The sequence below is a fragment of the Enhydra lutris genome, unplaced genomic scaffold, assembly GCF_002288905.1.
Source record: "Enhydra lutris kenyoni isolate GAN:26980312 unplaced genomic scaffold, ASM228890v2 scaffoldscaffold23, whole genome shotgun sequence".
Classification (NCBI taxonomy): domain Eukaryota; kingdom Metazoa; phylum Chordata; class Mammalia; order Carnivora; family Mustelidae; genus Enhydra; species Enhydra lutris.
This window is the reverse complement of record NW_019154107.1, coordinates 2,231,022-2,255,617: the sequence shown is the minus strand read 5'-3', so window position 1 is coordinate 2,255,617 and position 24,596 is coordinate 2,231,022. Positions and strand designations below refer to the sequence as shown.

General features: G+C 36.1%; 1 protein-coding gene across 2 annotated transcripts in view; it reads left to right on the top strand.

The window, feature by feature from the left end:
- The window catches only part of LOC111150451 (ribosomal protein S6 kinase A3), a 111,743-nt gene that overhangs the window by 21,454 nt on the left and 65,693 nt on the right, over positions 1–24,596 (top strand). The window contains exons 1-3 of one of the 2 annotated variants that reach the window (XM_022507920.1): positions 4,049–4,082; positions 5,060–5,096; positions 10,729–10,785. In XM_022507920.1, coding sequence (XP_022363628.1) covers positions 10,744–10,785 — 42 coding nt within the window. In that variant the 5' untranslated portion in view covers positions 4,049–4,082; positions 5,060–5,096; positions 10,729–10,743. Of the gene's footprint in view, positions 1–4,048; positions 4,083–5,059; positions 5,097–10,728; positions 10,786–24,596 lie in introns of those variants that run through there. The other variant, XM_022507919.1, reaches the window with a different exon arrangement.

Genomic DNA, 24,596 nt, shown 5'->3' with positions numbered 1-24,596 from the left:
CGTCAGTGGAGCATGCAACCCTTGATCTTGTAAGTTTTGAGCCCCATGTTGGATATAGAAATTACTTAAAATTTTAAAAGAATAGTAAAATTGAATTGGAAAATGATAAAATTGCTTTAGGTTCCTTACTCTTCACAGAAAAACAATGTTTTATTCTCTTTATCTTAATTCTCTTTCAGGTAACAACATTTATATAATCATTCTTTGACATTAACCTTGTTTATACTTGGGTACGCAGGCACCGCTGAAGGATATAGGTAAAACTGTATTTTGAATGCAGATAGGAAAGAAGAAATTAGAAATAACATAAAAGGGGCGCCTGATGGCTCAGTTAAGTGTCCAGCTCTTGATTTCTGCTCAGGTCATGATCTCAGGGTTTTGAGATGGAGCCCCGCATCCTTGAGCTCTGCCCTGGGGTGTGGACCCTGCTTGAGATTCTGTCCTTCCCTTTGTGTGTCGCCATGCGTGTGTGTGTGTGCACCTACACAAACACACATACTCTCTCCTAAAAAAGAAAAAACATAAAAACAGCTTGAAATACAGAATCATTAATTTCCTCGGGCATGAAAACCCTTGAAAATCTTTAATAACTTTAATCCTTAAAGTTTAAGATTATAACAAGATTATAACATTCTCAAGCTGGAAGAGCTCTTAGATAACCACATATTTTATGCATGAAGAAACCACAACTCAAGAGAGGCTTAAGGACTTGCCCACAGTCCTGTGGCAAACTTTCAAATCCATGCTGCCCAAGGTTCCATCTAACTCTTATGGATTGCAGATAAGTACCAGAAAATAGTGACTTTTCCACAGTCACACTGCTTTTTAGAAATAAATTTACTGGCAAATCATGTTTACCTTATATTCCCTACTTTGTTTATCTAATTTTATGGTTTCTTCCTTCTTTAAATGCCTGATTGAGAGTGTGAATATATTCAGAAGGATTGCTTTTAGGAGATTATGCAATTTGAAATACTATGTCTGAATAAGAATATGTTAGAAAAATGAACCATTACCCTCTTAGAGTAGTGTATTTAACAAATGGACACTTTCAGAACATGTTCTGTTATGGAGGACTCTAGCTTTCTCTACTTTTGATTACAAAATTTTAGAAAATGAACAAAGGTAGATGTCTATACATGAATTCTAACAGCATTTCTGTGTAGGAGTATGAGCTTTGGATTCAGACATGGATTCGGTTATCTTATCTGCAAACCTAGTAGCTCTATGATTTTGGAAAAATTACTCCGTTTTTTTTCCCTGCTATACATAATAACACACCTCATGGTTTATTAATGATTAATTGGGATTAAATGAAAGAATATATGTAACATGGCTAACCCTGTATTTTGAACAAAATAAGCATTGCAGTGATAGCTGTGGTTATTAGTTCCTTGAGCTAGTGGGGTTTTTATAAGAATATTAATTTCTGAATGAGTGCTTTATTTCTTCATGTTCTTTATCATAATCAGAAAATATGATCTGTACAATTCCTGCTTTGAAGACTTGGATTTACTTTATGGTCTAGACATACTCTTTATAATTTTTCATAGATACTTGGAAAGAACCCATATTCTTTTTACATTATAAATTCAATATCTACCTGATCTAGTATAAATTACTTCACATGCTTTGTCCTTATTTCATTCATCGTGCTAACTGATACTAGTGTACTTAAGTTTCCCTTCCTGTTTTGTGTTTGTTCATTTCATGTTATAGTCCCCAAAACATCTTTTGTGTTTTGTGGTTAGTCTGTGATTAAATGTTTTTAATGACTTTTTTGAAAAAATAACATGTTAATTGTAGAAGATCTGAAAAATAGTGAAACATAGAAGGAAAAAAACATTTTTACTCTAAGAAATATCATTATTAAAAGATTTAAATATGACCAAGAGTGGGGGTTTTAGATTCAGACTTGGGTTTGAATTTAGGCCCTGTTTATTAGCCTTAAGGACAATATTAGACTTTTTTATTTACTTGACAAATATTTATTGAGCACCTACTTTGTGCCAGGCATTTTGCTAGGGGCTGAGGATATAGTGCTTAAAAGGATTGACATACCCATCTTGGCTTAATTTCCTCATTTGTAAATTAGTGATAAGGCCTCACAGAGTTGTTAGAGGCATCAAAGGTGATCTATAGTACTTAACACTTGCCTCGTATGTGGTAATTGCTTAGTAAGTGATAGCAATTATTGTCACTATATGTATTAAATACTAATTACATTTTTAGTCCAAATCAGATGACCTTTTTAATTGGCTTTAGGTTTTTGCCTCTCATTTTATTTTTGGCCTTAATATTACAAACTCTTTTTCTTTATGCTTTTCTAGTCTTTTTTTTTTTTAAGATTTTATTCATTTATTTGACAGATAGAGATTACAAGTAGGCAGAGAGGCAGGCAGAGAGAGAGGAGGAAGCAGGCTCCCTGCTGAGCAAAGAGCCCGATGTGGGGCTCGATCCCAGGACCCTGGAGTCACGACCCGAGCTGAAGGCAGAGGCCTTAACCCACTGAGCCACCCAGGCGCCCCTATGCTTTTCTAGTCTTAACCTGTTTTGCGTTTCTCTTCAAAGCAGTAAATAATTGTATGGGCTTTTTAACCTTTTATAAAAAATATAACCTATGACTCTTGAAGTTTTTAATATCAAGTATTTCAAACACATAGTATAGAATAATATAGAGAAAATAGTATAATGAACTACCATATTCCCATTACCCAGCCTCAAAGATTGTCAACTCATGGCCAATCTTGTTTTATCTGTACTCCCCTCATTCCCATACATACATTCTCTCCCCCACCCTTCAGTGGATTATTTTGAAGCTAATCCTAGATACATATATCCAGATGTAAATATTTCATTTATATTTCTTAAAAGATGAAGACTTAAAAACATAACCACCATAACATCATCCCTCATAAAAATGTCAATAATTCTGTAATAGCATCAAATTCCAGTAAAACACTTTATTTATATTAGATACTTTAAACTTTACATTTCTTACATTATTTCTTTTGAAATGATTTCTATTATCTTAAGTTTTTAATTCTTTGTGGTTTGTTTCTTTTTTTCTTCTGACATATGGGTTGTTTTTGTTTGAGGAGGTTATGAAATACTAAAGAAAGAATTACAGAGCTAGAAAGACCTGGGTTTGAGTTTCGCTCTTGCCATTCACTAACTTTGCTGAGCCTTGGTTTCCTCATCTGTAAAATAGGGGTGATTATACCTACCTCATGTTCTTAAGGTTGAATGTGATGCTGTCAAAAAGTAGTTTTTACAGTCTTTGCAAGTTATTATCTTTTCTAGTGATTTGGACTGCAATAAATAAATACAATTTTTGGTTATCGTATGGTTTCTCAAAACATTCCAAAATTTATATTTATTAGCTAACTACAAAAAAGTGGTTTTTAAATAATCCTTTTAGGAAAGAGAGAATTGAGAATCTTTTCTCCCTTCTTCCACTACCTCTTCTATTTGGGTCTACATTAATTTAGGCTGAGATTACAAATCTTACCTTTAACTTCCTAAGTTTTATATTGTTTATATACTTATATCAACTATTTACTCTTCATTATTGACCCTTTCTCCATTAGTGGGGTTAATTATTTTATTCATTTGTTTGTAGATACTAGCTTGATTTCAGTATACTTCACCTGTTCTTCCCTACCTCAGTATTCTTAAGTTCTTATTTTGATTCTCTTTCAATGGTCTAGGACATACCTTTGAACAATTTATGAAAAAAAGATACTACCAGGATGGTGAACTTTTATAAGACTTTGCTGATCTAAGAATAATTTCCTGTGACCTTTGTACATGAAAAACTAGGACAAGGTATACATTTCTTAGATCATAACTTTTCCCTTTCAACTCTCTGTAAGTCATTACTTCATTGTCTTCTGGCATTTTATTGTTGCAGAGGAAAAATCTGAGGTCATTCTGATTTTAGTTCCTTTTGAAAATAACCTATTTTTTTCTGCTTGTATGCTTATAGGATTATATCTTTATCCTTGAAATTTAAAAACATTTGCCAGGACATGTCTTGGTGTTGATGATCTCTGTTGAACCTTCTCAGTCTCCAGTCTCAGGTATTTTTTTTTCAGAACTGGAAAGTTTTCTTATACTTTTGATTGATTAAAATGCTCTGTTTTTTTTTCTTTAGGAACATCTGTTATTCATAGATTATTTCTGTGTCTGTCCTCCATAGTTTTTTAATCTTTTCTTTCATTTTTTTTCATTTATTCAAGTTTGTCCTCTGTGGCATGATTCTGTTCTCTGCAGTGTCGATTCTAATACTTGCTATTCACAATGCAGATTTAATTTTGGCTACTGTGTTTTCATTTCTTTATTCTTACCTCAACATATTCCTGTTTCATAAGCAGAATTCCCCTTAGGGGTACACTCCAAAAAAACATAAGGTGGATTCAGGCCTAAAATGTATCTGTTTTCTGAGGCCACAATCATAGGACCATACAGGCAAAAAAAAAAGCTTCTGAAAGGGTCCTCTAAAACTTAAAAACATAGATATAACCAGAGGTCATTTCTACCCTAGTCTAGAAAATAGAACAGTCTTGAGTACTAGCAGGCCTTTAGTTGCTTGAGGAATAGCAAAGCAACCCATAAGGGCAACTTAACTAGAAGTAATGGATTTTTCCTATTATATCAATTGTACTTTTTCCTCATTATAAAAATAAAAAATAATAAATGCATGTAATTTTGAAAATATAAGAAGAAAATCCTATGACCCAGGTAACTGCTGATAAGATTTGATATATGTTTTGCCAGTTACATACACACATGTTGGGGGGGGCACAAAATTGGGTCATGCTATATAGTTTTGTATCCTTTTTAATTTAATATAGTACAAGCATATTTTTGCATCATTAATTTTTTGAGGCCCTTATTTTAACCATTGCATAGTATTCCTACATATGAATAGATGTGTTATGATTTATTTAACCAGTCCCCTGTTGGTCATTTAGATTGTTTTCTATTTTTCAGTATAATGAGTATGATGAATATCACTGTACATAAGTCTTTATGCACATCTCTGATATTTCCTTAGGATAAATGAGGAGCTGATTCTTAATCCTGTCATATTGGTAAGGATTATATACATTCCTTATTAAGAATATAAAATGCTTGTTTCTTATTGTTTCAATGTGATTGCATAGAAGATTCTTTGGCTTCTGAACAATTTAATGGTATCTGAACTAAAATCAAGAGAGGTTTCTCATGCCTCATCCTCAGCAGCTTCATGGGACTCCTATATGCTTTGGGCAGGAGAACCACTGCTGATTTCAGGGAGTTTGGAAGGCAAATATACTTGTGGGAACTTGAGGGTGGTTAAAAAAAAAAATACAGTCCTTGCTCATTCCTACAGCCTGGTCTCCAAATTAGTACACCAGGCCTCTAGACCCTTTCTTTTCCTCCTCCTTTCCTGTTATTTCAGGCTCTTATTCTCTGTGAGGAATTCTTTTCTCCCAGTGTTCATATGTATATTTCATTTCTGTGTAGGAAGATGTCAGTAGATGTTATTTCCTAGTAATCTCAAGGTAGCATATCGTCAGTCACAGATAATTTTTTTTAGTTCTAGTGTACTTGTACATGATGATCTCCTGCTGGACTCATAGCATTTTTTTAACGTATTTTATATTTTCTTCAAAGGTATCAAACAGCAACCTGGAAATGTACATTGTTGTAACATACCATTACAACAAAACAATCTGTTAAATAAAGTTGCTTAAAATGAAATTTTTATTTAGTAAAATAGTCTTATTTTTAACATTTGAGAATTTCCCTTAAAATACTTGCAAATACTCTAGAAATCATGAAATCTTGTTTCAGAATTACTGGTTTGAATTGTTCATCCTTTTTAAACCAGAAAGATGATTTTAGTGATAATCTCATACCAGAACCTTAGAAGTTATTTTGAAAACAATTCCTGCTGAAATGCAAGCTAACATTCTCCTTTGTCTGATTTGTTCTGATGAGATCCATATTGTACGTTATTCTTATTTTTGACTTTTACACATTTCAGACTAAGAGAGTAAAGCATGATTAGCATTTCCTAACCTTTTCCAGTATTTCACATAATATTTGCATATGTACAATCTGCCAAGCTCTGCAGTTTTTTGGCTGGAAGGCATAATGGTGGGATGAGAGAGGATAAATACATTTGCCTCACTTTTAAACTATTCTTTTTTGTCTGTACTCATTCTTTGGCCACATTGTATAAAAATATACTACACTTATGAATGATCTCTTTCACCCTGCGTGGTGGGCAATTGGCTGTATTAAGTAGCAGAACAAGTATCTCAGCACTCTCCTGTACTTCTTTATTGCATTATGTCTTTAGAAGTTAACTGTAGAAATGTATATATTACACAATTCAGGCAAAAGAGAGGGGACAGAAAGTAGTATTTACTGAGCATCTGGTGTCCCTTGGTAGGTCCATTTAAGTACAACATCCCTGTGAAGTAGATATTATATGCATCTTACAGATGAAGAGACTGAGGCTCAAAATGTTGAGTAACTTACCCAAGGCCAGGTAACTATAGCAGTAAGTGACAGAGCTGGGGTTTAAACCTGATACTAGTGACATGCAGATCACATGTTTTTTTCTGTTTCTTTAAGTTAAAGAAGTAAGTTTTCTTATTTAATAGGTACTGTTCCTTGAACTTTAGAAACTATAGAAATTGCATATTGAGTCGGACTAATGGCCCATGTAACCTAATCTCTAGTGAAGCTCAGGGTCATTTTTCAAAAAGGAAACTTACTAGCTGCATGAGTGATTATGCTAATTTCTAACAGGTAATATTTGAATCATTGTTTTGATGAAACAATATAAAAGGTTTGTTGAGGTAAAAGTGCTTTTTAAAAAGTAGATTTTTTTAAAGCCTCACCAATATGTAGGATAATGTTGGCTTTTATAGTTTCCTTAAATTGTCCAAAATTTTCAATATTTCCTAAACTCAGAAAGGAAGTAGATATTTTTGCAAAAGATAAGAGCATAAACTACCTTTAGATCATGTTTCACTTCATTTTTTTTTCAGATGGCTTTGTTAGTATATTACTGTTAATTGGCTGGGTGAATTGTTTAGAAAAGAAATACAAGATTTGTGGATTACATGAAGATAGAAATAGCAAAGAGGCTGATTAGCAGATTCAGAATCCTTTTCATAGAGGCTGTAGCAATCCTATAGAGGATCAGAACTAGAAAGAGATGAGTCAGAAACTTAAAATTTAAGGCTTTATTCATGAGACTAAGTGTACCAACAAGTACACAGGGCTTAGTTGCAGTATAAAGAAGACTAGGATTTAACCAATAGAAAATTTCGTATGCCTCAGCAATGTGTTTTGGGCATTTTAAAAACAATGCATATGTGAACTGCATTAATATAAGTTTATTATCTAGGACAAGGGAGGTGATATGCTCTTTACTCTGCATTGGTCATATCAAGGCTGGAATATTAATTGAATGTAGTTCTGTATATGACACTTTAAGATGAATTGGGTGCATGCTCAGAAAAGAAGGTGGTCTCATCTGTCTGAAAGGAATGTTTAAAGGAACTTGAGTTGCCTAGTAAAAATCAGACTCAGGATGTTTTACAGTCATAGGTGTAGATTTACTTCCTGTTATTTTGCAGATATAATACAGGCAAGTTAGTCATGTATCAGTAATCCTATTAAAGGGAGTTTGTAGCTGAGGAAAATTACTATATAATGAAGAATTTTATCTAGGCTGCCTGGTGAGGTAGTACATTCTTGTCCTGATAGTGTTCAAATCTAGGTGAGAATGGCAAAGAAAGAATTGAAGCATATGATGTTTATTCGGAACAAAAGACTTTCAAGATCCCTTACCAATCATAAATGTTTTGATTCTCAGATTAAAAAGACTTTATGGAGTATTTTATCCTCATGAAGCTACCTCACCTTAGTAATAATAATTTGCATTGGTATAGCACTTTATGGTTTATAAAGTACTTTCTTATAAGTTATCTCAGTTTTGAGTCTAACATTAACCCTTTAGGTGAACAGGGCAATTATCATCATTGTGAACAGACAAGATAATAGGCTAGGAGACAGTCTGAATTGCCCGGAATAATAAAGCTTCTAAGTGGCAAATCTAGGACTCTATCCCTTGTCTACCATTCCAAGTTTAGTGTTGTTTCTACTATAACAGTTGGCCTTAAAAGTAAGTTATAGGTCGTAATTCTTGCTTTGTTGCATTGAAAATTGCAAGGAGCAGATGGTTATCAAATTATACTCCTATGGAAAGTGTAATTGTAGCTCAGTTAGATGAAGGGTTCTAAAAGTTAAATAATTGGGAGCCATTTAGCAGATCTTTGTTATAGAAAGAGAACTCTGTGTATAATTAATGAGAAAAACAGTTTGTGCTACTGGATGAATGATGGTACCATTCACTAAGATAGCAAGTATAGAAGTAGCAGATTGGTGAGCCATAAATGGGGTGACTGAATTTTGGGTGTAATTAAAATGGCTACCATTGGTTGTTCGTATTAAGCGTCAGGCACTGTGATTAGAGTTCTACATCACTTATCTCACTTAGTCTTTACCACAACTCTCTGAAGATGAGACTTTTTTCATCTCTACTTCTCATATGAAGAAACTGCAACTTAGTTTGAATAACTTGTCCAAGGCTTCATACTTAGTTTAAGAGTAGAAATTTCAGTCTAGGTGTCTGACTCCAAAGCTAGTGTTCTTAAGAACTACTTTAAGGTTTGTCTGTGATGTTTGGAGAAAAATGACCAGTTCAATTGAATTAAATGGTTGTGGCTTTTGGGAGAAAGATGTCTCCTGGAGTTATCTGAGTCCTTACCGTAGAAGTGGGCAATACTATAGCCTCTGAAAGTGTCTTAGGATAATAAAGATTTTATACCTGCCTCCCCTTTACTGCATTTTAGCACCATTTTTGTGCTTTGTAATATTGTATAGGCATTCCCTAACCTAGGAACATACTCTTTGAGTGTTTGAAAATGAAAGGTACTCTTTTTATAAGTCAGTGGATCTGTAAGATCCTCTAGGATAGATCTCTAGGTTGGGGGCCATGTTTTATTAACCATTCATGTACAGCTTGGTGCCTAGAACATAGCATGAATGAAAGAAGTGGGTGGATGAATGGATGGATAAATAAGGATTTGGAGAGTAGAGAGAGTTCAAATTCAGAGCATCTGCCTCATGTGGGATGTAGGGTAATGGGTGGGCTGCCTTTTATTTCTCAATTGATAGTGCTCCAAAGATGGTTAGCTTGGATCCTTCTACATTTGTTGAATTGACAAGTGATCAGGGGCATTTACACCTTTTTCCATTGAAGTAACTAGGGAAGACCCTATGTTCCTGACTTCTGGTTTTGTTTTGTTTTGTTATTAATTGCACAAATATCCATTGTAGACACATTAGAAAATTCAAATATGCAAAAACAAACATATTTTAAATTGTCTAAAATTCTACCACCCAGAAATAGCCACTGTTAACATTTTGGTGTATATCCTTCCAGAGTTTTTCCCATGCAAATATATACATTGAAATATGTATATATTTATTTAAAATGGGATCATTACAATCCATATTTTTTGTAAACTGCTTTTTCACTTATTACATGTGACTGTCTTTCCATGTCAATAAATTTACATCTTTATTATCATTTTTAATGACTGTATAGTATTCCATTATATGGATGTACCATCATATATTTAACTAGTTCTCTATTGTTAAGAATTTAGGTTTCCAATTTGGAGTTCTTTTTGGAAAAAGTTATGGTGAGCATTCTTGTATGTACATCTTTGCACACTTGTTTTAATACAGACTTAGATTACCTTCCTGAAAGGTTGTGCTGATTCATACTTTCTCCAGCAGTATATCCTGAGTGCTCTTTTCCCCATACTCATATTGGTGCTGGGTGTTATTTTTTCTGTTAATCATTACCAGTTTGAAAGGCAAAGTTATCTTTCGGTTAAATGCATTTATTTGATTAGTACTAAGGCTGAACTCTTTCTTTCCTTATTGCTCATTTCTGTTGAGGTTCATCATTTTTTCTTACAGGTTTGTAAAACAAAGTTCTTTATGTATTGAGAATACCAACCCTTTGTCATATGTTGCTTTTTTTGTAATCAATTTGTCTTACCTTTTTCGTGTCTGACAGATGACATTTTAAACTTCTATCAATTCAAATGTCATTTTTTCCCTTTATGATTTCCACCCTCCTTACCCCATAAGTATTATTTACCTATATTTTCTTCTAATATTTGTATAATTTTGTTTTTGACATTTAAATGTTTTATGCACCTGGGATCGATTTTGGTATAGAAATCTAGCTTACTTTCCCCCCAAAATAATCAGTTGCCCTGATTAATCAATGGAGTTGGAATTTAGAGTATCTTCTGCCAAGGAAAGTATTATAAATGATGTTCAGTGAGGTTTGAATGACACCGTTTGTAAGGCATTTAACTATTAAAATAACCTCAAGGGCTCACCTGGAAAGGTAATCATCATTTATTATATCATTTTCATGGAAAATGTTTTTATAGTTAACTTTTAAAGCACAACCTGTTGCATACTGGCAACTACATACTTATATGGTGGTTTGGTACTTCATTAGAACCCTGTAGGGGTAAAAATATTCCTATGTGATTTTGTTTTGTCTGCCTTCATTTAACTTTAACTGATCTGAGATCTGTGTTGGTAACTTTCTACTTGCTATGCTTTTCACAGAATGGACAGCAAATTATGGATGAACCTATGGGAGAGGAGGAGATTAATCCACAAACTGTAAGTAAAATACTGTATCATAAGGGATTTTACATAAATCAGATACCATATAGTTTAAGGATTCTTATTTTTCAACCAAGCAAAGTAATGATCTTATGGTATTAGAAACTTGTTGATGCTTTCACATTAATTTTACCAAAATATAGTCTTGAATATGCTAGTGCCATTTTTAAAAACTGTTTAATAAGACTGATTTTAAAAGAATGACAAAACAAATTGCTTTATATTGTTGAAAGTTTTTCATTGGTACCTTAAAGCTTATTTTTTTAAGACTCCATTGACTTATTTGAGAGAGAACACGAGTGTGGGGTGGGGAGGGAGAGGGACAAGCAGACTCCCTACTGAGCAGGTAGCCCCATGAGGGGCTCAATCCCAGAACCCTGGGATCATGATCTGAGCCAAAGACCTATCCTTAACGAACTGAGCCACCCAGGTGCCCCCTTAAATCTTTTTTTTTAAATGAAACTAAACTTTGATTTCTTAGAGACAAAAATATAAAGGTGTGATACTTTATAGAACTATTTAACATAGAAGATGAATGGTCACCATTTCCTCATCTTGTTTTTTTATTCCCTTTTAAGTCCCCAGCACCTAGACCAGTGACTGGCACATAATAAACACTCATTAAATATTACATAAATGAATTAATAAATGTTCCTACCTTTAAGAAACCATTGTTACAGTGCAGTTAGTATCTTCATTTTTTTCTGTACATAAGATAGTTATTACTGATATTTATAAAATATATATATTTTCCAACTTGCTCTTTTCACTTACTAAGTCTGGAACATTTTTTATCATAATACATGTAGATCTTCTTTTTAAATTTTTGCATGATATTCTATTTTTTTGAGATTTTATTTATTTGAGAGAGAGCAGGGAAGGTAGTGGGGAGGAGCAGAGGGAGAGGGACCAGCAGACTCCATGCTGAGTGTGGAGCCCCATGTGGGGCTCCATCTCAGGACCCTGAGGTCATGATCTGAGCCGAAACCAAGAGTCGGACACTTAACCAACTGAGCCATCCAGGCACCCCTGTTGCATGATGCTCTGTATTTTATGCATGTCCTACACTTAATGGAATTTTCCCCATTTATTTTTGTGAACTTGTGTTTCAGTAGGATACAGTCTTAGAGAAGGATGTGCTAGAACAAAGGATATGAACATTTAAATCTCAATAGACATAGGAGCGCCTGCCTGGCTCAGTCGGAAGAGCATGCAACTCTTAATCTCGAGATCATGAGTTCAAGCCCCACATCGGGTATAGAGATTACTTAAGTAAATATTTTTTTAAAAAAATAAATAAATCTCAGTAGACATTGCCAAATTGCTGTCTAAACCAAAAGGGTTGTAAAAATATTACTGTATGAGAGTACCTGTTCAACCATACCCTATTCAACACTGGGTATTATTAGAAATTATTTTTCATTTGAGCCACCCTAAATAAATAATACTTTCTCATTTCACTTTGCATCTCATTTGATTATTACTGAAGTTGCATATCCATGTATTATTGGCCTTTTGTGGTTTTGGTTGATTATCTCCTTATGGTCTATGTGATCATATATATTCTGGATATTTACTCCACGTCTTTACTGTATCTTGCAAATATTTTCTCCCTGTTTTTTAACATTGATTATGTTGTCTTTCGTTGTATGTATACAGAAGTTTTCATTTTTAAATGATCATATCTGGCTTCTGGGTTTTGTATTTTGGTAAGAAGATCTTTCCCTTTCACAGACCTGTACCGCTGGGCTAATAATACATTATATTTTAATAAAAAATTTTTAAAAAGATCTTTCCCTGCACCAAGGTTATAAAAATAATCCCTTATCTTTTCATCTACCACCTCTCTGGTTTTGTGTTTAACATTTAGATCTGTGGTCTACTTGGAATTGTAGTACACATTATGACATAGAACTCTAACTTTTTCCAAATACCCTATTGTCCTAATCCCTTACTCACTGAACAAATAAAACCATTCAACTTATTTGAGATTTCTCTTTTACCATATATAAATTGCTGTATTCTCCTTGTATTGGATTTCTAGGGCTTCCCTAATAAAATACCACAAACTGGGTGGCTTAAAATAATAAAAAAAATTTTTTTAAAGATTTTATTTATTTATTTGACAGAGATCACAAGTAGGCAGAGAGGCAGGCAGAGAGAGAGGAGGAAGCAGGCTCCCCGCCGAGCAGAGAGCCCGATGCTGGGCTCGATCCCAGGACCCTGGGATCATGACCTGAGCCAAAGGCATAGGCTTTAACTCACTGAGGCACCCAGGCAGTCGGGAGGACACTAGAATCTATGTGTCAACAGAGCCATGCTCTTTGAAGGCCCTGAGAGGGGATCTTTCCTTGCTTTTTCCAGCTTCTGGTGACTGCCAGTAGTTCTTGGGATTCCTTAGCCCTATCACTCCATTCTTAACTTCCATTGTCACATAGCATTTTCCCTATGTGTCTCCATGTCCAAATTCCTTCTTCCCATAAGGATGCCAGTCATTGGATTAGGGCCCACCTTACTCCAGTATAACTTTATCTTAATATTATTGAATCCACAAAGACCCTGTGTTCAAAAAAGATCACATTCACAGGTACTGGGATTAGAAATTGAACATATCTTTTTGGAAGACACAGTTCAACCCACAGCATCTCTGAACGTCTTGACTTCACATACATTTTCAATTTTTTTATCATATGTTTTTTGTATATATCAAGGCAAGCCATCCCACCTTTTTTATTTTTTCCCAAAATTGTTGTCTTATGCATCTTCCAGATAAACTTTACGATCAATTTATCAAGGACTTCTGAAAAAGTTACTGGAATTTTTATAAAAATTCTGTTAAATTTGCTAATTAACATGAAGTAAATTATTTTAATAATGTTGAGTCTTCACATCCCCAAAACATTTATTCTGATATTCTTTTATATTCTTTATCAAAATTTTATGGTTTCTTACATATGGTTTTATACATTAATTTATTAAGATAATTCGTGGGTATTTTGAGTTTTTGTTACATCGCAATGGGATTTCTTTTCTGCTGTCTTACATCTAATTATTGTTAATACATAAAAATGTTAAATGGTGGGGCACCTGGGTGGCTCACTTGGTTAAGCATCTGTCTTTGGCTCAGGTCATAACCCATATAGGTCTCCCTGCTCAGAGGGAAGTCTGCTGCTCCCTCTCTCTCTGCCCCTCTCCCTGCTCATGTGCACACTCTCTCTTTCTCTCAAGTAAATAAAGATCAAATAAATCATCTTTTTAAAAAAGTTAAATGTTGGGGCACTTGGGTGGCTCAGTGGGTTCAGCCTCTGCCTTTGGCTCAGGTCATGATCTCAGGGTCCTGGGATCGAGCCCTGCATCGGGCTCTCTGCTCAGCAGGGAGCCTGCTTCCCTCCCACTCTCTGCCTGCTTCTCTGCCTACTTGTAATCTCTGTCTGTCAAATAAATAAATAAAGTCTTTTAAAAAAAAAGTTAAATGTTAATTAAATGAATGCATAAAAGGGCCCAGACATGGGACCTGTGCCTGAGGTTACCTTCACGTTTAGTCAGATATCTGTACCTCCCAGGCCATTTGAGGCATTCCGTTTCATTCATCTGGAGTATATATTTATTAGCATTTAAGCAAACATAAAAACAAACAGTTAAGCATTAATACTGATTTTTCTGCCACAAGTTACCTGTTTTTCTTAGGTAACAATTTCTTTTGAAGGAAAACCTTCAAATTTTTTATTCTTTCTATAGTCTAAAAACATTTTCCATTGTGATATTATGTGGTTCATACTTCCCCTGAGAGTACTCATGGCATCAGTAACATTACATCTGTAAGAAAATTGCATTTTATAGCCTGGTTTGTAAAGGTGCCTGACAGGGTTGTGGTATCAAGCCCTACATCACGCTCCACAGTAGGAGCTCCTCTCCCTCTCGCTCCTCCCCACCCCCACTCACTCATGGGCTCACACTGTCTCTCAAAAAAAAAAAAAAAAAAAGAAAGAAAAGCTGCAGGACTACGGTATTACTAACAGTGTGGGTGAAGTTTTTGAGCAGATCATTCCAGATAATAGGAATTAGGATTGAGTATAAAAAGCCTAATATTTACTATTTCACTGATGGTATTAAATCCAAAAGATTGTCAAAATATATATGAGCCTTATACTTTTAAACTGTATATTTGCCTTTAATGTACAACTAAAAGATTTCATTTTGTCAAGTACTGATAATTTAAATAACAAAAGTTGAGATGTTGCATTAGTTATCTATTTGATGCATATCAAATTAGCTCAGACTTAGTAGCTTAAAACAACATACATTTCTTTCCTCACAGTGTCTGTGGGTCATTAATCTGAGCACAGTTTAATGGGGTCCTTTGGTTCAGGGTCTCTCGCTGCAGTGAAGGAGTTAACCAGGGCTAGATTGTCATCCGAATCCTGATGGGAAAAGGTTCTTCTTCTAAGCTCACATGTTTGTTAGCCCAGATTCTTGGCCCATAGAAACTGTGAGAAGATAATTGTATGTATGGAGCTTGTCAACTGGTAGGCTTTCTTGTACGTTTATTGGCCCCCCCCCTTTTTTTTTAAAGATTTTTATTTGTTTATTTGACAGAGAGAGATCACAAGTAGGCAGAGAGGCAGACAGAGAGAGGGGGGGGAAGCAGGCTCCCCGCTGAACAGAGAGCCCCATGTGGGGCTCGATCCCAGGACCCTGAGACCATGACCTGGCCGAAGGCAGAGGCTTTAACCCACTGAGCCACCCAGGCGCCCAATTGGCCCCCTTTTAATGGGCTAGAACACAGAGTATGATGAGTAGCCAGTTTTGACCACAAGACTGTAGGATGGATGGAGAGTAACAAGAGAGAAGGAACCTGGGTCCTTTTTTGACCTGATGATCTTGTGATTCCTCTTCACCCTAATTTACCCTTTTCCCTATGGACTGCTTCACGAGAGAAAAATAGGCACTTACCTTGTTTGAGCCATTGCCTTTTGGGGTCTTTTTGTTATAGCAGTGTAGTCTGACTACAGCTAATCATTCATTAACCAAGTACTTAATGAATTTCTCTGCCATGCCAAGAACTCTGCTAGGTTATTAGAGACTCAAAAGCAAATGAGGGAAACTTGCAGTCTTCAGATGGCAAAATAAAGTTGTTCTTGTCTTCTTCTCTTCTCACCCAAGACATCAAGGAGAATAAGAAACAGAAATATGGTCTTTAAATTAGAAGACTTGTATAATTTGAACCACAACATATGAATATGAAAAGTAGATAAAACCATCATAACAAGAGGAAGTTAAAGGACCTAAGTGCTTTTAGAGAGGTGTAGCAGCAGGAAACATGCCTTATTTACTGCCCTCACAGCTCCAGAAGAGCTCAAGAATGAAGTCACCAGGTACCATGGAAAGTAGAGGAATGGCACGGGGCTAAAAACTGAGATTGGTTGAATATCAATATAAACAGCCTCCACTGTCTCCTCTCTCCTACCTCTGGAAGAGACAGAAGGTATTTTTTAGAGAAAAATGAATCAGAATGGCTCCAGACTTGGGGAACCCCAGGTATAGTAGGAAGTGGGGTGAGGCACTGGGCTAGAAACAAGGAGATCAGGTAAAAACCGAGTAAATGGTGTTATGGTCCCCTTCCTTACCTGTTACACAAACCAGGACTGTATCTTCCTGACTGGAAAGTAAAACCTTTCCTGAAGAAATTAAATGGTCCCTGATAAAAGACCTTCAGACACAGTTAGGAGATCTCAAATTTAAAGGCTGATTATTTGGCCAGTTAACCTAGCGAAAAAGCCTAACAGTTGACAAGCTCCAGAACATCTAGTCCACTTCTTAGTGTCTCACTCTGAAGTATGACTGAAAAGCCAAATATCACTGGACATTTGAGAAAGGCTTCCAAATGAAAGAGTAAGCTCTTGAAGGAACAGACAATGCAGTAAAAAGGAAAAAGAGAAGTTAAATTAATACTTTCTGCGTGTTAAAAGACAAAACTGATTTGCTAAAGAAGAGTAGAATGCTACTTTTTTAATCAGAAGAATAAATTCTTAGAATTAAAAATGGGATAGGAATGTTTTACATTTTAGTAGAATATTTAAAAGCTAATGTTAAGGAAATCTCCCAAAAAAAAAAAACAGAATAAGGGAAAGAGATAGAAAATAGGAGAGAAAAAGAAAGAAGCAATCTAACATCTACTTAATAGGAATTCCAGAGACAACAGGGAAATGGAAAGGAAGAAATTAGGAAAGAAATATCCTAAGAAATTTGTTTTTTCCCACATTTTAATGTCTCTGAAATCGAAATCCTTGTTAAAGTCAGTGGTGTGACACACTTTAATTGGCAGCACTTTCTTCTATAATGGTATAGTGATAATCATGCTCTTAGATTAAATGGAGTACTAAAATACCAAAAAAATTTTTTTTCCTTAGTGTGAGGACTGTGAGTTGCTGGATTAAAACAGCCTACTGAAAGCCTCTTAATAAAAACAAATAAACAAAAACACCTACTCTCAAGAAGAATCATTATTGTGAATTATCAAACACCAGTGATAGAAAATCCTAGACGTTTTGTTGGACTGAATGTGTCCCCCCGCAAAATTTATATGTTGGAGCCTAATCCCTGATGTAATGGTGTTTGGAGGTGGGGCTTTCAGGAGGTAGGTAGGTAGTGAGGGCAGATGGCTCCTAAGTAGGATTAGTGGCCTTACAAAAGAGACCCCAGAGAGCTCCCTCGCCCCTTCTGCCATGTGAAGACTCAGCAAGAAGGTGGCTGTCTAGAAACCAGGAAACAGATTCTCACCAGACACTGAATCTGCTGGTGATTTGGATTTAGACTTCCTAGCCTCCGAAACTCTGATAATAAATTTCTGCTCTTTATCGTAAGTGACTTAGTATATGGTATTCTGTTATAGCAGCCCAAATGGGCTAAGATAAGCTTTTAGAGATTTTTAAAATATATAAAGGACGGGATATGAGAATAATATCAAATATTTCAACATTGGAAGTTAGAAGACAAGGAACAATGCCTTTGAAGTGCTTAGCGAAAATGATTTTCAACCAAGATATTTTCAGACTTATACCTATTTTTAGGAAGGTGCTGGAATGTAGGCTCCGCCAACACAAGATGGTTGTTAACAAGAAAAAGACAGGAGATTCAGGCAACAAAGGATCCAACATTTATAAGCACAATGAAGAAAGTTCCTTCACATTGTGATGAATAAAGGGTGCTTCAGAAGACTAGTTCATTCAGTAGGCTTAGAGAGTACTCAGTCCAGATTGAAGCAGACAGATGATTCCAGGAAAGCTGTCTCCAGGGGAAAAAATAGAAGTGATGAATTATCCAATAGGTTGGAGTACTGAAAATTCACTTAAGAGGCAGAGTGAGAAGAATTTGAGATAGGCAGAAAGAAAGCAAATTTTAAAACCCAACTGCAGACTTAAGAAGAATACAGAAGTTATACACAAGAAATGTAACTAGAATGTATTCCTTACCTTGGCAGTGAACAATGTTTGTGTCGTCATAATAATGTAAAAACTAAATACTGATTTAACCGAAATTTGTGATATAAGTTTTGTTATCTCTAATAGGATGTCTAAAGATAATATCTGAAATTGATGAGTCAAGAGGAAGTAGTATAAGGTTATTTTTTTCCTTTTTTAAGTTTTTATTTAAATTCCAATTAATTAACATACAGTCTAATATTAGTTTCAAATATACTGTAGGGATTCAGCACTTCCATACATCACCTGGTGCTCATCAGGACAAGTGCCCTCCTTAATCCCCATCACCTGTTTCACCCATTCCCCCTCCCCCCACCTCCCCTCTTGTAACTATTAGTTTGTTCCCTATAATTAAGAACAGTGGTGGGCCCCTTTCTTTTTTTCTCCTTTGCTCGTTTGTTTTGTTCCTTGAATTCCACATATGAGTGAAATCATATGGATTTTGTCCTTTTTTTTTAAAGATTTTATTTATTTGACAGAGATCACAAGTAGGCAGAGAGGCAGGTGGGCGGGTGGGGAAGCAGGCTCCCTGCTGAGCAGAGAGCCCTATGTGGGGCTCAATCCCAGGACCCTGGGATCATGACCTGAGCCGAAGTCAGAGGCTTTAACTCGCTGAGCCACCCAGGTGCCCCGGATTTTGTCCTTTTCTAATGGACTTATTTCAGTTAGCATAGTACTCTCTAGCTCTATCCATGTCGTTGCAAATGACAAGAGTTCATTCTTTTTGATGCCTGAGTAATATTCCATTGTATGTATGTACCACTTCTTTATCTCTTCATCAGTTGATGGACACTTGGGCTGTTTCCGTAATTTGGCTGTTGTAGATAATGCTGCTATAAACATTGGGGTGTGTGAATCCCTTTGAATTAGTGTTTTTGTATTCTTTGGGTAAATACCTAGTATTGCGATTGCTGGACCATAGGATAGTTCTATTTTTAACTTTCTGAGGAACCTCCATACTGTTTTCCAGAATAGCTGAACCAGTTTGCATTGCCACCGGTAGTGCAAGAGGGTTCCTGGTTCTCTACATCCTCACCAACACTTGTGTTTTTGATTAGAGATAAATAACAGAGGGAACAATGAAAAGAGCTGAAAGGGTACCAGAAGCACTAGGTACTGTTCCTTTTTGGTCATATAAGCCTTAACAGCACTATTTGTTCATTTAAACATTGATAAAAATTTAAGTTAACTAGAATATAAAGTAAAACTAGTTATAACTAGTATAATCAGGTAAAAATTCACAAAAGACAGAAAATTTTGGTAGAGGTTTTTAGAAGTAAATGCCAGGATTTGGGTGAAGGCATTCTCATAGGAAAATGGTATAAACAAAAGCCAAAGGGGAAAGAATGTGAGAGGTTGCTAAGTCAGTTTGACTAAAATGATAATCATAAAGGAAAGACAAATTTCTCCTAAACAAAACTAAAATAACATAAACATAACATAAAATACCTTCACTCAGATCTTCTTGACATACGGAGCTGCCTCTGTGTTGTATCTTGAACATGTCCCTTGGTTTCTGTTTGTAGCAGAGCCATTTCATTCTGGCCGGATTGTTTCCTCCTTTACACCTCATCTCTTCTCTCTTCCCTTTGTTCTTTGCTGTGCATTCTGCCTTCTTCCCAGATCCTAGATCCACTTCTCTTCCATCTCCTGAAATTTTAATGCTTTTCCTTTATTCTGGCTTTTTAAAAGTTCAATCCTTTCTTGTCTTTACTCTCCTGAAGTAAAAACTTTTATATTTTCCATGTATCTCATAAAATATATGAACATTTATCCAAATAAATTGATTCATACCAGAATATAACAGGCAGTTATCACCTTCCTCTATCTCCCTTTCCCAGGGATATTTGCATGTTAATCCATATTTATGCATAATTCATTGAATTTTTCACCAATTAACTTGTTCTAGCTGGTGTCGTTTGTTCTCCCTCCCCTGCTGGAGAGACTTGATTATTTTTAGCCTTTATTCTGGTGGGACTGGGGAAAGACTATCTTCACAGCAAAAGATAAGAGTGCTATAAAGTACTTCAAGCCAAGATATCTTTCTGGACTCTAGAATTCCCCATCTTTTCTCAGCTGGCTAGAAGACTCCATGTTCTGCATGATCCATGCTGAAAAAATAGGGAGTCTTGACCGTTTACATCTCTATAGTCATCCAAGAACCATCATTAAAGCAATTTCTTGCTTAGTTGGGAAATAATTCTCTTAGTGGTTCTTACAGTACCGGGCAAAGGTTCTTCTGAGGCTTCAGAATTAAAGGAGATAAATAAGTACCTAGCACAAAGTGTTCGTTTGCCTGTCATCTTCCTTCCAGAGTCTGTTCTTTTCGTTCAGACTATTCACCCGGAATAAAGTATGTCTCTTAGGAACTATGGTGGTATCCAGTAATTTTGTGGCTGACAGTAGGTCTGTGAGTGAAGTGAGTTGTGAAGTGAGTTAATTATCTCTTAACTTGGTCCTCTGGCCTTTCTATTTATCTTATTATTTATTTCTAGTGACCATGCACACATCAATTATTTATGACATCAAATTTGTAAATATGATATGACTACAGTCTTTTTTTTTAAAGATTTTATTTATTTGACAAAGAGATCACAAGTAGAAAGAGAGAGAGAGAGGAGGAGGCAGGCTCCCTGCCTAGCAGAGAGCCTGATGTGGGACTTGATCCCAGAACCCTGAGATCAGGACCTGAGCTGAAGGCAGAGGCTTAACCCACTGAGCCACCCAGGCAGCCCGATATATGACTACAGTCTTAAACACTGTATTTATCAACTCAGTCTTTGTAGCTGTTGTATCATAGTCACATGCACAATTGTCAAGAATTAGAGAAAGCTTGTTAAAAGTCATGGTGATTAAAAATGGCTTAAAAAGGTATAGTGAAGATAGTTCATAGATGACCTTAAATGTCAGGTTAAGGAGTAGCACTCCTGTGAAGGACACAGGTAGTACACTGACAGTGCCCGCATTCTTTACAAATCCCCTAAAGTCATGATAGGCCTTTAGTAGTAATTTCTTCCAACTTGCACATATGCTGTTACTCTAGCAGTTGTTCATATAGTAACCTTAAGGCTACAGTAATGTATATGATGGCCTCCACAGTATCCAGGGAACTTCACCCGTTCCAAGTTGTCTACCGTTTTCCTCCATTTCCTTGAAGGTTCCCTCAGGCTGCCTTAAACCTTGCCTTTGAGCATCCAAAGGGATACTCATAGCCCTGAGTCCAGCACATACTTGCACACATCATGGGTTCAACACAAAATAAACTATAGAAGGAGAAGCCCTAGTGCAGTAGACAATAGACAGTTAAGAATCCACTCAACACAGGAGAGTACAATAGAGGGCTCATTGGTAGAGAACATTTGTGGAGTGGTACATTGACAGCACTTACTGATTAATTGTGTATTGTCTGTTGTTCTAACTCTCATTGGCTGAGAGTATATTTTAGCACTTATAGCATGGGAAAAATATAGTCTAGTACATGTAAGTATATACCACTTAGGAAAATTTCTGAGATAAATAGCATTATAATTAGCAGTGCATGGTGGCATTAAATGAGTACGTGTATAACTGGCAAATTTTACAACCATGCAAGGTTTCCCTTTGCTACATTTTTGGCTCTCTTTCAAGGCTATTTTTTCTACTTCCTAGTGTCCCTTCATCCACCCATAAGAGCTTTAAAAAAAATAAAATCTCCCCCCTTTTTTTCATGGTTTGCCTACCTCATATGGTGCTTCTGATCCAAAATTGCTTCTCTTCTGCTGCAGTCTACACACTTTTTCAGTTTGATCTAATCCACAACTGGAAAGAGAGCAAACTGATTTAAATTCTGTTCAAGTATGACTAGTTTATAGAATCAGTCTGAAATAATGAGAGTTGTAACCTCTTTACTTACATGAAGTGGGGGAAGAGTGTGGATAGATTGATGAGCAATACAACCTAGGATGTATCACTGCTTACTGCAATAGGCCTACGTGGGGCATTGGTATAACTGCCCCCTTGCCCTCTCTCCATGCTTATGGGAAATGTTGCACATGATCATTGAGACGAGACCTTAGAAGGAACCCATCTCAGTGCTCTAGGAAGCCACTACCATTTGCTTAAGATTGGTGATATTTTCTATCTCTGATTTAAAACCATAGAACTTTAGCACTTTGTAATATTACCTACTGATGGACGTGTACTAGAGAGTAATTCTTTTGTACTTAAATGGAAACCCCTAGATATTAAACCCTTCAGTACTGAAAAACTGATCCATACAAAACATCATATACAAAGGAATCATTTCAGAAAACATTTTTTTTTAAAGATTTTTATTTATTTATTTATTTGTCAGGGACAGAGGGAGAGAGAGCGAGCGAGCACAGGCAGACAGAGAGGCAGGCAGAGGCAGAGGGAGAAGCAGGCTCCCCGCCGAGCAAGGAGCCCGACGTGGGACTCGATCCCAGGACCCTGGGATCATGACCTGAGCCGAAGGCAGCCGCTTAACCAACTGAGCCACCCAGGCGTCCCTCAGAAAACATTTTTGTTTTAAGTTTCTATCCTCAGGTTGATTTTTCTCCAGCATGGTTCTACTTTCATGAGCTTATGCAAATGGATGATAATTGGGTTTGACCAGATTTGGAGTTTTGCCAGACAAATATAATGTATGGTGTAGAAAGGTGTTCAGGAACTCTGCTGTGGATCCTCTACTGAACTGTCTTTCTTCTGGGTCTTACCACAAGTTTTAGCACTTCCTGGTTTCTGACCTAAGTCAGCCACTGGCCATACACACTCCTTCCCCAGATAGAATTGCCTGGTTATGCTCCCACCAACATCACAGCCATTCCGACTTTCTTCAAGAAAGTATGAACTTGAGCAACAGGTTCCTTAACTGCTCTTTTCCCCCTCAGTTTCTGCATCTGTAGGATGAATAGTACTTATCTCAGTGTAGTGAGAATTAACTGAAATAATTTCATGTAAGCACAGCGCTTAGAATGTACTATCTTTTTTTTTTTAAGATTTTATTTATTTATTTGTCAGAGAGAGAGAGGGAGAGAGAGCGAGCACAGGCAGACAGAATGGCAGGCAGAGGCAGATGGAGAAGCAGGCTCCCCGCCGAGCAAGGAGCCCGATGTGGGACTCAAGCCCAGGACACTGGGATCATGACCTGAGCCGAAGGCAGCTGCTTAACCAACTGAGCCACCCAGGCGTCCCAAGAATGTACTATCTTAAATGATATTGTTAGAATTATACTTTAAAGAAAGAAAAATTTATTAATGAATGAGAATTCAAATAAAGGAACTAAGGACTCGGTTGAAAGAAGCTAGAAAAAGAACCATAAAGTAAACTTCTAGAGAGCCAGAAGAAGGAATTAAATACAAATTCCAAAATCAGTGAATGAGAAAATGGGGAGTGGGGGAGCAAATATGCAACATTCAGAAAACAAAACACAATACAACTACAGATAGGAAAGAGTTTAAAACATCTTAACAACAAAAATATTTATAGATGAAGTGATATAATATCTGGGATTTGCTTCAAAATATGGGAATGAATTATGGGAATAATTAGTTATGGGGGAAGTGAGTGTATGAAGTAAGAGTGTGTGTGAAGTAAGATTGGCCATGAGTTGGTAATCATTAAAGGTGAGTAATAGGTACATGAGGGTTTGTTACACTAGTCTGTCTAATTTAGATATGCTTGACATGTTCCTTAAGTTTAAGGTTAAAAACATAGAATACTAAGTATAACTGTATACTAATATAAAAGTCTTGCTGAAACTTGGTTTTCTAGGAAAATCTAAATGATATCATTTAGAAAGGGATAGAAAAACTAAATATAGCAATAGCAAGGGAGAAATTTAAGGTGTTAAACTCTCTGCCTCCTAATTACGGGCAGGCCCCTATGATTTGATAGAGAAATCTTTGAGAATTTCAAAAAACAGATCATTCCTGTAGTCTTTAAAATGTCCCAAAGCATAGGAAAAAAATGTACATTGCCTTCTAGTTTGTTTTATAAAGTTAGCATAGCCCTGAAAATGAAAGTTAATACACAAAAGGAAACTGCCAATTTAACTTATGAATATAGATGCAAAAATCTTTGTAAATAATTACAAATCAGATACATATATTAAAACAATGGATTTTGGGGCACCTGGATGGCTCAGTGGGTTAAAGACTCTGCCTTCAGCTCAGGTCATGATCCCAGGGTCATGGGATCGAGCCCCGCATCAGGCTCTCTGCTCAGCAAGGAGCCTGCTTCCTCCTCTTTCTCTCTGCCTGCCTCTCTGCCTACTTGCGATCTCTGTCTGTCAAATGAATAAATAAAATCTTTACAAAAAAAAAAATG